The following is a 13112-nucleotide window of genomic DNA, read 5'->3' as shown; positions in this document are numbered from 1 at the left end:
GACATTTAGAAAACCTGACTGCTGAGATTGCAAGGGACGAAAAATTTTGTTTACCTTGTGCAAGTTTAAGCCCGGCCCTAGACCACCAAATCTTGTTGCCTCATATCGTTTTCCTCGTTTGCATTCATCACTTAATGGTCTCTCTCTCCAATCACAGCCACCTGGTCTCCAGATACACTGTTGACCTCAAGGGAAGACCAACCCGTTCCTTTTCGTCCCCTGATGATCTTCATAAATGTTCCTCCCTCTTTTTCAATCTGCAATCCCTTACCCTGGAACTTTTGCGAGCCCGAGGCGGACTGCGCGAAGAGAACGCCCTCCCACGATGCGGGATAGGAGAGGTTGATGCTCCCACTGATCGACTTGTGCTTCGACTGCAGGACCGAGAAAGCTGGTTTGCTGACTTTGACTTCAGCAACGTCAGAGTCTTCTCTAAGAACAATGTATGGTTCATGACCAGTTTTTGGGTCATAGGGCTCGAATGGAGGAATCGCTCCGCCGATGGTAGCAAGGCTTGTCCACAGAGGTTCGAGGAGGTTGACTTGGGTAGTCCCACTCTTCGTGTCCGTCTCGAGGTATGGCTTGCCCGCGGCGGCTATCAACAAACTCGAATCCAGCACAGGCCAAACACGAAGATTCAGATCACCTGATTGGGATTTGAAGGATGCAGATGAACTGGCAGCTACGTCGGCTTTGATATCTCCTGAAGCCGTAATAATGTCTACTGTGTAGTCGCGCGGTGGGAACTCGCGATCAGGGCGGGAAGCTTTCTGAGCTTTGTCGATAGGCTCGTCGACCTTGATGGTTCCAGAAGCTGACCGCACTCGGAATGTGGCTGGTCGAACGTACTGCGGGTTGGCGGGCTTGGGTCCGATGTTGGTCGTGATGTCGCCTGAGACAGTTCCGATATCGAGAAGATCGTAGAGAGGATACCATCCCTTGACTTGCCCACTGGTCGTATGGACACGGATTTCACGAGAAGAAATGGTGTATGGAACAAGGTCCTTGTTTGTGCTGCTTGCATCGATAGCAGGCGCATTGATATCGCCACTGACAGTTCGGATATTGACCCCGTCCAAAGCTCCAAGCACGAAGCCCTTTGCGATATTGACATCAAGCTGCACAGTACTGATGGTAAGAGCGTTGATAATCGCCGCGCGAGGCGCCCAAATAGTAGCTCGGATTTGGATACAAGGAGCCTTGTCAGTGAACTTCCAGTCAATCGTTCGCGGCACAATCAACTCGACGAGTTGCGATGTCTTATTCATGCTCAACTCAACGGAAAGCTCTTCCGTGTTGGAGATATACTCGACTTCAATCCTGGCCGGCGATGAGTTTTCTGCTGGACGAAGAAGAACTTCACCAGAGATGTGAGTAGTCCATCCCCTGTTGGCAAGAGTATCCTTGACGGTCTGAATGATGCTCAGGTTGCGGGATGACTGAATATCTAGCTCGTGGACCTCCTTTGACAAGGGAATCGGGTCTTTAAGACATGATTTGGAAGGACGCCACACAAGTTCATCACGGTCGCTAGAAGGTGGAGCGACGGGATCATTATCTCGGACTGGGGATGTGTGTGACTGTAAAAAAGTTAGCAAACTCGTATACGTGAGGAAGGGTTGACAGGAGTACTAACTCCGTGGCTTGACGACATGGTAAAGCTACTGAAGATCATAAACACGACAGTAAAGATCAAGAGCGAAGCCAGGAAGGTCTTGATTCTTCTTCGAATGTTGAGTCTGGCGACGAAGTCTTTGAACTTTTGCCAGCGTGAAGGCTGGTCGTCTTGACTTGGGTTGGCCGGCGGGTTGCTCATAGACTGAGGCGCATGAGAATGAGTGATCAAAGGCTGAGTCTCTTCTGGTCGACCCATGGTAGCAGTGGAAGTGAAGGTCTGATAGTTGTTGACTGTTGTTGGTGAAGTAGGCGAAGGTGAATAAGCAGGCGGGGCATCAACAGGATGAGCAAACGTTGATATTCTTTGGAGATAAGACTGTGACTGTGACTGTAATTCAGGCTGAGGAGTTGCGGCGATTGGATTCTCAGAACCTCCTGCACTTTCCAGCTCTTGGTGTAAAGAGGCAGTGCCAGCAGAACCTCCATTATTTAATAACCTCCTCTCCCTCTCAGCTTCTTGGACTTTAGCATCGCGACTCAACTGCGAAGGGTCCTCGACAAGCACGTTTGGGACATGAGGAGAACGAGATGACGACGACTCGGACGACGCGTGGAAGTAACCGTCAGTTGGTGAGAGGGCATCGGGTTGTCCTTGATCGTGTTCGTCGTCAGAGTCGGCGGAATAGAGATTGTCAGAGTAAGGAGCAGGCATTTCTGTGCGTATAAGACGTAGGGTTTAGAACAAGTAGATAAAGTATTCCCCTTGTACAAGGTAATGCGTACGTGGCTCTATTCCGAAATAGAACATATACGATTCACCAAATAGTCAAGTTAGCTGTAAGACAACTTTCTTCTCCAGAGACCTGAGAGAGACCAAGTCGTGAGAAAAGTCGAAAGTTGAGATGCGGCACGGAAGAAAAGAGAAGTGCAAAAGAGGGGAGTAAGCATGCATCTATAGCTGTACGTAGACTGCCTACGTTCGGTTACGTTGCCTTATGAGCATGTACTGTAGGTATTCTGCAATAACTACGGCGTTGATCGATCACGCTATGGCCTGTTTGGGGGTGAGTTTGACGGTCTATCACTGAGATGCATATGAAGCGGAGTAATACAGCAAAATGTCCGATTTATCAATCCATGAATCCATGAATACGTTACTGTAGTGAATTCATTCTCCTTGATATATCATATATTATACAGTATCAGGAAATTTCTACATCTTAGAATTCTTATTCACTACCAATTAATTGCACATAGTCTCTGCTCTTCTCTCTCTTCTCTTCTCTTCCTCTTATCTACACCATCCAAGAGCAAGGATCCTTTAAACAAAAGTTCCCCAACCATCTCGAAACCCCGCAACACCTTCTTTTCTCTCCCAATCCCTGCCAATTGCCCTCCCTGTGCAAGCTCAATTGCTGCTGCGTAAGCTCTGTCGCACGCGATGCTGCTGACGACAACTCTGCCACGAGTTGCAGAGATGCAAGCAAGAAATGACGTTTGATGTGATGCTCAGGAATGGACTTGATAGGGCTGATTGATAACAAGACCTTCTTGGTTGGGGTATCCTGGTATGATCTGCGCTTTTCATGGTCAAGTCTCGTTTATGCGAACTTCCTCTTGCAGTTTATCGACAAACTGATTGAGTCAATGTCGTCGGCGAAGAGCCGAAGACATAGCACATCCGTTTATCTGCCAATGTCTAACACAAATGAATGAAAGACCTGACACTCGCTCTCTTACAGTAACCCATTGCACCGGTAGTCTACTGGCTACCCCGCGATGGAAATAATGCCAATACAGTTATCCCCGACCCTTGTAATCTAACCAAGTTCAACATGTCACAGGGAACTGCCTGGGTGTTTACCAGATTGCTTCGTCTCTTTTCATACTCTCTTTTTTTTATCTTATCTTTGAACAAATCATGTTCAAATAGTTCTAGCCATCGCTTCTGCACCTTCAAAAAATGAGAAACATGCAGTGCAGTGCAGTGTAGTATAATGTTATTCGAAGCATCGTCATGTCCATCGATAATGGCTGTCGACCACTTTCATCTGATATATCAATCCTTTCAACGCCATGAAATTGCCCCTCGTCGTAACGCAATGCCATCCAATCGCTAAGATTCCCGCTTTCCTGAATGTTGATGTGAAATTTGCGTGCGTGTGTATAGTAAATAGTAAATGTTGGTTGTGAGAACTGGGAACAACTCCTCAGTCTCATGTCTTTCGTCTCTTTCTTTCGTCTCGAGCCTGACCATAACGACCAGCTAGCTCAATCCAAGGATTCTCTTGGAATTCTCATACACCATCCAAGTGATACTCAAAGCGGGTGCGACCTTGAGAAGGTTGGGTGTCAGGCCCTTGTACAAGCCTCGGTAGCCCTCACGTTGAATAGTCTTTTTCGTCACGTCCCAGATACCAGTGTATGTCGCCGGATGCATGGCTGTGCCCTGGGTCTGAAGTCGTGTTCGTACCACGTTTAAGGGGTACACCACACTAGCTCCAAAGGCTCCAGATGAAGCGCCAATTATTCCTGTAGCGATGTTTCCTACTTCGATGTCGTCCTCGTGCACATTGTCTCGTCGGGCGTAGTAATTCTTATAAGACTTTTTTAGTACTTCGAAGGTGCCCATATCAATGGCGCTATAGGGAAACATTCCGATCAGGCCCATGGTCAAACCTCGGTAGCATGCACGCAAGCCACCGTCTCCGTACATCTTGACGGCAGTTTGGCGAACGAGAGCAGCGCCCTTGAGACCATCTTTAACGGTCTCACATTGCAGGCGAAATTTGAGGGTGTCTAAAGGGTAAACAGAAGCCCTGCTAGCTGTTAGCTTGGGATGTCGATAGCTTTGAATCAATCATACTGTGCAATCATGCCAGCAAGACCGCCCGAGGCAAATTTTGACCACGAGCTGAGCTGCTTTGGATCTCCGTGTCCTTCAAAATTGGCAAGTGCTCGCTTGGCCGCTTCATATGAGCCAAATTTTATGGCTGTTTCCGGCATAATTTTTACGACATTGAGACCATTTCCTGATGTTGTTAATGTCAGTTTGCGCCACAGAGGGTCATGGTGCACAAGTCTTACCTGCAAAGAGACTCCGAACACCTCCTGATCGAACGAGATCTCGGACCGCATCGCCAAATGGTTTTGCTGCATTCTGTAGAGCGGCGATAGGACGACCCTGCATAAGCGCCGCGCCCGCCGTCTCGGCTCGACTGGAAGTGTTGACAAGCAGATAGACCTTCAACCGATCGAGAGGCGCAGTAGCCGTACGCGACACTCCACCGGCGATGGCACCTGCTAGAAAGTAGCCTGGATCAGGTACAAATTGTGTTAGTCTAAACTTCTTGTGCACTGCTGTTGAAGCTCCAGTGGTGTGTTCATGGGTGCCATCGTCCAGGTCTTGTGTAAGCGATTCGACTTCCTGCGATATCTCGGTAGCTGGGTCATCGTAGTCGGGATATGAAACCGCGGCTGCGGTAGCCATGTTTTCGGTCGTGTTCGAGGATTCATTCGGATTTGAGGTGTTGAGTTTACTGGCGGAAGTCGATGTCCGGCGGTCTTGTATGGGTTTTGGGTACTCGAAGGGGAAAGCTACTCGAAGAAGAGAGCCAAAAAGGGTGATGAAAAGAGAGCGGAAGCCGTCCGTACCTAAACCCTCTAATGTTTCCTCACTCACAAGCGTGTCTCCTTCAGGGGTTACGCTGACCACCGAGTAGTAAAAGTCAAGGACGGCATGAAGTTGAGAATCGTGATCGTGGGGGGGCATAAATAGGAGGAAGTTTCTATAAGTTCATGATCAGCCGCAAGCCCCTGATCCATTCACAGGGTTCCAAGATCGTTAATCAGCAACAAAAAGTGGTCGCAAATGCATTGCCATGTGGTTGAGTTTGGGCTTGGCACATGACGTTATGAGGGTTATCCCCGCCAAAATGACTGAGGGTCAGTCATGAGCACCAGGCATCTGATGGAATGCGACTGACGCCCAGTGGGGTTGTTAAAGCAAGAAAAGGAGCATTCAAAGTAAAGTTGAAGTAAAAGACTAACCGCCATTCGTCAAAAGTGACATAACCATCGTTGTTGAAATCCATATCGTCAAAGAACTCACTGAGCCGGCGGTTCGATAGTGTGAGTCCGGCGCTCTTGAAAGCTGTTTGAAGCTCGAGCTTGTCCAGCTTCCCATTTCCGTCTTTATCAATTGATCTGAAAAGGGCAAAAAGCTGGCGCTCTGCATTCTCGACAAATTTCCGGAACTCTAAATGGTGCAAAGAAGCAAAAAGTAAGCTTTCATGGTCGCGGTCGCAGGAACCGAGGCAGTATCGGAGGGTCGGAGAATGCTCGACGGTCAAGGTAGACAGATATGCGTACCGTTGTATTGAATCTTGCCATCGTTGTTCTTATCCACCTCTTCCATTATGCGTTTTAACATCTCGTCGGCGTTCTTCATGGCTGCAGTCGCTCATCAGTAAATCTATCGCGCGCGAGCGAGCCAACAAGAACCCTTGCTTACGATGATCAATCCTCCTAAGCCCCTTCTTCAAACCCTTAAGGTCAAGTTCACCTGTATGATCAGGCTCGAGGCTCGCCCAAAGCTCTTCGACTCTCGCATCGCGAGAGTTTTGTGGCTCCCTAAGCCCCTCCTCGACTCCCTCAACAATGCTGGTCACGCTCATGACGATAGCTATGGATGCGCTGGTGGCATATCTCGATCCGGCAAGACTTCAGGTTCGGCGGGCGCAACGGGCGCGAAAAGCCCTGCGCTGCAGGGGAGCGTCGTCTTTATGGGTTTGTAAGATAAGGCTTATCGATCCGCGGCGACGTCGAGGGATATACTATCGGGTTACCGGAAGGTCATGGCTGAACAGGAGATCGGAGGTCAGGAAGAAAAAGCTGGTGTTGAAATGCCAATTGGCGAGCGAGCTGTGACGTTGGTAGCTGGGGAGGGAACCCCCAAACAGGGTTAACGCTCTGCTGCTCTTGCTCAGAAAAATACACCAGAGTTACTCCAGTGGAGCTAGAGATAGTTGAAGCCCCCCGCCGGCTATTGGAAGCCGCCCTGGGCGCTGTCGGGCACTGCTGGGCCTGCTCTGGCGATCAATCAGAGGCACTGTATTATGCTTAGTGCCTCGGAAGGATCCGCTGAGCTATTCTCTTGCTGTCTCTAGTTGCTAGCATCCTCGCTCTGTCTCGGCATAAAATTGAAGGGCTCCTCATATTTGAATCAATTTCTTCTAGAATGAATGCAGATATTGACATCCTGGAACTAGCGAGGTGGAATTCTTTGGTCAATTGAAGGTTTAGTTTCAGGGCACTGCGGACCTGTCAAAAAAAAAAAAACTTCTTGGTCAGAGATTCCTTGTCCGATAATACCGCTTTATTGGCTTAACAGACACCAACAGACAGCATACGTGCCAAGCAAATTTTATCATGAGAGTTGAAATAAGTGCTTGTACCTGGGTAATTCCAGCTTGGGATTTTTAGGATCCAATATCCGTACGCAGGGGAAACGTAGAGCCTATTTTCAGGGTGTAATCAAGCTTAACATTAGCTTGTTTAAATTAAAGACGAAATTACTGGCTCAGTCTGCGTTAACTAGAAAAAGTCCTAGAAATAGTGACTATTTTGTTCTATCTTCTTTTATCATTGCTGTAGAGTGAAACCAATATACCTACTCAGCTCTACAACCCCGGCACACAAAGGTAGATATGCAGATACGATCTCTAATCGAAAGTTCAAACTCCGATAAACGCCTGCCAAGACTATGCATGCTTGTTCCATAAGTGCTTCATATCTCGTTTCTCATATCCCTAATATCAATATCACTTATCCAACCCTCGTGCCTTGACAAATCTGTTGATCTGTTCCCGTGTGAGCTTGTCATTATAATGCTCGTAACACTCGTAAAACGAGATTATTTCCTGAGTGGCATCCACCATTGATGCAATGTCCACATTACTGTCAACCAGCCACTTGGCGAACTTCTGCACCCTGGACACTCGAGCTTGCTGTTGTCTCTCCTTTGGCTCAGCAGTTGCGGCATCTGCAGTTCCCCCTGACGCTTGCTGGCCTTGCGCTCGCATCAACGCCTGCTGAGCTGCTGCCAGTCCTGCAGCTGCCGCTGCTCCTGAGGCGTTCTGTCCAGGGCCAGAATTGTTCGGTCTAAGAACCAAAGCTAGCAGCATGGCTACCATTGCGATGATATGTGGAGGATATAGCAGCGGAAGGTCCGTCATGAAGTGATCGTTAATCACTGACCGGGCAAGCTGCACCTCATCCTCCTGCAATCCGAGTTCGCTTCTCAGTGCCGTGATTGTTCGATATGGTTGGTATACAATGAGCTGCGATCGCATTTCACTTATCATAAAGAACTCGCACTCTCCCAGTTTGGATGTATCGATAGCGACGAGATCTCCCCACATCTGTCGCGCCTCGGTAACGATAAGTCGGATATGCTGGGGCGACTCCTCTATTTTGCACGCGAGGTATATCGCGGTCGCTATCACGAGGTACGGATTCGTTCGGCGGATTTCGACTTTCGAGTAGAATCGCTTCATGTAGACCTGCGCCGTGGCCATGGATTGTTGTCGAATCGTCAGCCGCTTTGCCAGCCTTATCAGCTCTGTTTGTTCAAGTCAGCCATGCCGTCAGGTCTGATAAAGTGAACAATGTAACCCACGTTGATTAAAGTATATGTTCAAGTGTCGCTGCTGTGGAAGTGGAAACATGCGCACGAGTTCTGCATTGTCTTCCTCAAGCTTCTGTCGCATTGTCGCGAGCTGTTCCTTGGTAAAGTTCCAGAAGCGACATTGCGTCGACTGCCAATAATTGGCGGACATGATGTATATACAGTATATAGAGGTCCTGTGATTGAGGATTTGAGATTGGTAAAGGAACGCCTGCGACAGCCCAAGGCTGTTGAAGGTTTGTTGGATAAGTTAAGTTGAGGAGGGGAGGAGCTGGCAAGGCTGACAGCGCCACATTGAAGGGTCTTGTGGCTGATTGGCGATATGACCAGGCCAGACTAGTGTGGCCTAGAACAACATCCATGGATATCCTGTTGCAAATACAATATAGCATAAAACATTACATAGTCTCACCTTGGTCATAATCAATCACGATACATAAAGTTTCTAAATTCCATTACTTGTTTCTAAAAAGTCATGATAGCATTCGTCGAACTTCAGAAACGTCCAACCCTGTCATAAACGTAACGTGCGTGAAAGATCAAACGATATCAGAAAAGAATTATCTATTGCCTCCCAGGACGCCGTTGGGTATCAAGTCTGATCCAGTAGCACTTCACCTCTTGCTATTGCCTCAAACACTCTCGTAACCTCAGACTCCGTTAATGTCTTGCTCCCGCTCAAATCGTACATTTGGATTCCCTTATCAGAGTGCCTAAAAAGCAACGCGCCATTGGAATCCTTCTCATCAACTTCTATGAATCCTAACTTTGATCCCATATAGTCAGGAATGAGCGCGCATAGGAATGCGGTCAAGTCCGGCATCGCGTATGCTTTGTCGGAATATTGGCCTTCTAACGAGACAACATTCGTGACGATCTTGAAAGGGTCTTCACGACAGTTAAAGCCCAAGATTCGCTTCTCTAAGCAATGACCTCCGGCGTTCTTCAGACCCAACGCTGAGTATTTTATACTTTGTGCAGTGTGTGAAGGGACAACGGTAAACTTTGAGAACTCTGTTGATCGATTAAGCACTGTTTTGGCAGCCTCTCTGTTGAGAGCGATATTGAACTGATTTGCAAAGAGATTCGCCGACATGTCGCAAGAACCCTGGTAATTGTTAGTGATCGCCATAGGAAGAACTACCACAAACTGATACATACCACTTGTAGATGGCACTTGACTTTACCAGCTACGCCATTCTCAAGAAACTGCCGCAAGATCCTTAGAGAAGAACCTCCAAAGAAACCTACACTTGCTGCAGTTTCGATTGCATTATAGACAGTTTTCAAGTTAAGAGGTTGCACAGAAGTCTTCGAATTGCATTCCTCTTGCTCGATCCTCTTGGCGCATCCTTCGTACCAGTCTTGTAGGCTCCGTGATCGCTGTGCAAGAGGTTCCTTCATAATGTTATCGTATGCCTTCAGCTCGTCTGCGCTCCGGTTGACAAGCTCTTCGTGATGATGAAAGTTGAGATTCACAGGATTTTCAATCTCATCTAGGCTCTCAAAATCCACGAAGACTTCGTTGGGGGCATTGTTCGACCACTCGGCCAAACAAGAAGCAAAGTCCCAAGCTGTAAGGCGTCCATGACGCGCGGCATGTTCTCGTGAATCGTAATCCGGCTTTACAGCCATTTGCAGCTGCACTTGGGTCAGTGAAATTCATAATAGGGCATTTGAAAAGGGGAGGCTACCAGCTGGCGATCAACCTCTGTGAGAGCTTTGATATTATCAAGATCCGTCTGGTTGATAAGTCCACCCAAAAGCACCTTGAAGGGATTCCCAAGCGATTCAAAGTGCTGTTGTATCAAGTCCTTACACTTCGATACTTGTTCTGCTGTCATAGATAGTCCAAAGCCCACCTGGCGAGGCTCTATAATCCAAACCAAGCGAGTGTTTGGCCTCTGGTACGTCGCCTTCCACAAGGCCATTGCGGCAGCCAGATTGTCCGAGTCGATGGAGTCATTGTAATAGATGACGAGATTTTCGCCCATGATGAATGTATCTCTATGTTTAATCTTTGATTTTCCGATATGCGATTGCGCTGAAGTTGTCGGGGATGGTGAGAGATTTAAGAATCTAGACCATTAATTGCATGCTTGAAAGAACGGAGGCGGCTGTGCAACTGTAGGTAAGCTTAGGTATGTTGTGCCACTGAAAAAAAAAAACTGCCCCGCGAAGCGCCTTACCACGGCCAATGAATCACAAAGTCAACCTTCTCACCCAAATTACAGACTACAGCCTTGTGATTCGAAATGAATTATGGGCTTGGGCTTTTCACATGCTCTTCTGTTTAGAAAGTGTTTCATTGCCCTCTTCTCGCCTCTGTTCGTGTATCGAAGACAAAGGCAACTAGCACGGAATTAGAAATAGCCGAGCCATCCATATCCTAATCACTCTAATTTAGAAGGCTCGGCGACAACATGACTCTATCAGGTTGACTTGCTCAAAGAGTGATCGAGAGAGGCCAAAGAGGGCGCCCAGTGCTTGTGGTGTGGTGCAGGCATCCATAGCACGACATCTAGTCTGGGCCACGCTGATATCAGGAAACAAAGAAAAAGTACTTTTTTGGATTATCTCGTCACATCTTGAACGTGCCTTTAAGCCACTTTGTTTGGAGAATTAACATAGATATTCCTATTGATATCTGTTCTGTCTCAGTGTGTTGCTTGGTGTTACCTGTACTCGATTCTTCGCCACTATTCATGGCACTAACCAACAAAGATAAAACATAATCGTTTCTCTAGCTGATTACTTCAAAGAAAAGCTTGGTTTCCCGTAAAAATGAATTTGTTTGTTGTCCGTTTGACCCACACCAAGGCATGATTCTTTCAAGAAAGCGGGCGTTCTAGTCAGGGTTTTGAAATTCCTCATATACTAAAGACTTGCAGTCATTGCTAAACGAGCTCACCTCTATCAAGGCATTCTACTAGCGTTCTATATGAGGCGGTGTTTTTCTGATGGTGTGTCTCGGCTAAATACTGAGTGGTGAAGACTGGGTTGTGGTTGTATTTCCACTTGAGTTTTTGGTAGTGCAGTCTGACGACCTTCACGATCCTGAAAGAGCTTTAATGAACTAAAATTGGTCAAGTCCTAGTCGTGTCTTATCTCAGCTTGTCGAATTGCGGTATTACTTTGAGGAACTTGGAGCTATGACAGAGATGGGTATAAGGCCAAGAACAACAAGGTACTCCTCTCCATAAGGATCATGTCTTGATCAATCACGCTGCCCTTATGACAAATCAGCCGACTAACTATAAGAGAAAGGGTGATACAAGTCTACATTGAAAGTCGTGTACTATGACCACGGTCTTAATATCAAAAACTTTTGAAGAAGTGGTGCAGTTGCGGCGTTTATTTCAATCTCGTTTTTAGTGCTAGGTCAAGAAAGGGGTTTCAAGAGGTTCTTTTTCTCGCTAGATATTTACCGACCAAGCAAAGCGATATGCATCGTTCTCGTTAATCCAGAATTGGCACTGAGAGCTGTTTCCTATTATGTTCCCATGTGACCATTTCAATTTATTTCATCGGGCTTATAAAGAAGTGCTCCTTTGTCATGGCAGTAACCTGGAACTTCATCCCAACTTCAAGGTGACCCTCGACACTTGGTGCGCAAAGCATTCCAAAGCTTGGCTTGAACTTGAGTCCAGGGTCAATTCTTCGGTACTTCATCAGCTGGTTCCAAGGCTGGCGTGGGTGCTTGGCGGCCGTGATAGGGTGAACATTGGGCACCTGGCATCGCAGGCAGCGACAAACTACGTCGAGATCAAGGCGATTTTCACCTTCTCCTATTTGGAGAGTCTTCCATCCATCTTCGATCCAGGGCACACTGCCGCGGATGATGATATTTGGGCGGAAGCGCTCGATTTCGATCTTGTCCTCCCCGGCATCAGCGAGACGGTCGTTTAACTCGGCCATGCTCGCCATAGAAGCAACCTTTTGCGTATCTCGCGTTAGCAGAAGTTCAAGGCCTGCTGATCGATAACTCATTTGACTTACCAGCACAGGCATCATGTCAGCAAATTTGGTGGATTCCGTACGACCCAGACGCTGAGGGGCTCCGCTACCACGTAGTACTCGAGGCGTAGGTCCTTTGTATACCAGACGGACATCCATGTTCAGGAACTCGGAGATGGGCTTCGTGAGGGTGTCTGAGTATACCCAAGCGTCAGTTTGCTCGCCCCAAATGCCTGCCTTATTCAGTTCTGTGTTCTTCTCAAGCCACTGCGTGCTGGGATGGGCCGGTATTTCAATTTTATGTTCATTCAGCGCAATTGTAAGTGTATCGGTGTCAGCATCCCAAGCTGTCGTGATGAGAGTCATGTTGGAGTTCGCTCTGATGGTGATGAATTCGTGTTTATCAACGGTGACAAACATCCAGTTACGATCCAGATCTAGACCTGTCCGTAGAAGTTCTGTCGATTTCACATCGAAGCCCCGGCATGACTTCACTGGGTACACTCGCAGGCGTACAATCTCATCGGTGGCTGGCAGAGGTGGTGTAGACTTGGCTACATATCGATCGCTGATCTTACGCGAGAGGATGAAGATGAGAACTATGGGCAGTATCAATGAACTAGCAACAAACAAAGTTTGTGCCAGTGAAGAGTTTGGCGTGATATAGAACGAGTCCATTTCGACACAATCGAGATACCGAGTCTGTTGTGTTGTGGTGGTGAGTCAGGTCTGCTTATGAATTAGAGGGAAAAAAGCTAAAGGTACCTAGCGAGTGGGTGCGGGACATGCGGGTCAAATAAAACTACTAACTTTAAACAATTACTACTAGTACACCATACCTAGATGGAAG

General features: G+C 47.5%; 5 protein-coding genes across 5 annotated transcripts; all 5 read right to left on the bottom strand.

The window, feature by feature from the left end:
* Positions 1-131: 131 nt before the first annotated feature.
* On the bottom strand, positions 132-2329 carry FIESC28_11191 (uncharacterized protein; the record flags this gene model as incomplete). The annotated part of the gene is made up of 2 exons (XM_031165318.1): positions 132-1580; positions 1637-2329. The coding sequence occupies 2 exons, from the start codon at positions 2327-2329 to the stop codon at positions 132-134; spliced, it is 2142 nt and encodes a 713-aa protein (XP_031010618.1).
* A 1554-nt stretch (positions 2330-3883) lies between these two features.
* FIESC28_11190 (uncharacterized protein) lies at positions 3884-6293 on the bottom strand (the record flags this gene model as incomplete). The annotated part of the gene is made up of 6 exons (XM_031165317.1): positions 3884-4436; positions 4484-4649; positions 4705-5405; positions 5668-5875; positions 5989-6069; positions 6131-6293. The coding sequence occupies 6 exons, from the start codon at positions 6291-6293 to the stop codon at positions 3884-3886; spliced, it is 1872 nt and encodes a 623-aa protein (XP_031010617.1).
* Positions 6294-7439: 1146 nt separating this feature from the next.
* FIESC28_11189 (uncharacterized protein) lies at positions 7440-8456 on the bottom strand (the record flags this gene model as incomplete). The annotated part of the gene is made up of 2 exons (XM_031165316.1): positions 7440-8239; positions 8297-8456. The coding sequence occupies 2 exons, from the start codon at positions 8454-8456 to the stop codon at positions 7440-7442; spliced, it is 960 nt and encodes a 319-aa protein (XP_031010616.1).
* A 441-nt stretch (positions 8457-8897) lies between these two features.
* FIESC28_11188 (uncharacterized protein) lies at positions 8898-10299 on the bottom strand (the record flags this gene model as incomplete). The annotated part of the gene is made up of 3 exons (XM_031165315.1): positions 8898-9413; positions 9467-9946; positions 10015-10299. 3 exons carry the CDS (start codon positions 10297-10299, stop codon positions 8898-8900), a joined length of 1281 nt encoding a protein of 426 aa, XP_031010615.1.
* A 1525-nt stretch (positions 10300-11824) lies between these two features.
* FIESC28_11187 (uncharacterized protein) lies at positions 11825-12940 on the bottom strand (the record flags this gene model as incomplete). The annotated part of the gene is made up of 1 exon (XM_031165314.1): positions 11825-12940. The coding sequence occupies one exon, from the start codon at positions 12938-12940 to the stop codon at positions 11825-11827; it is 1116 nt and encodes a 371-aa protein (XP_031010614.1).
* Between the last annotated feature and the right edge of the window lie 172 nt (positions 12941-13112).

This window comes from Fusarium coffeatum (assembly GCF_003316985.1).
Source record: "Fusarium coffeatum strain FIESC_28 chromosome Unknown BRIP53273_contig_372, whole genome shotgun sequence".
Classification (NCBI taxonomy): Eukaryota; Fungi; Ascomycota; class Sordariomycetes; order Hypocreales; family Nectriaceae; genus Fusarium; species Fusarium coffeatum.
This window is presented reverse-complemented; position numbering and strand designations above follow the sequence as displayed.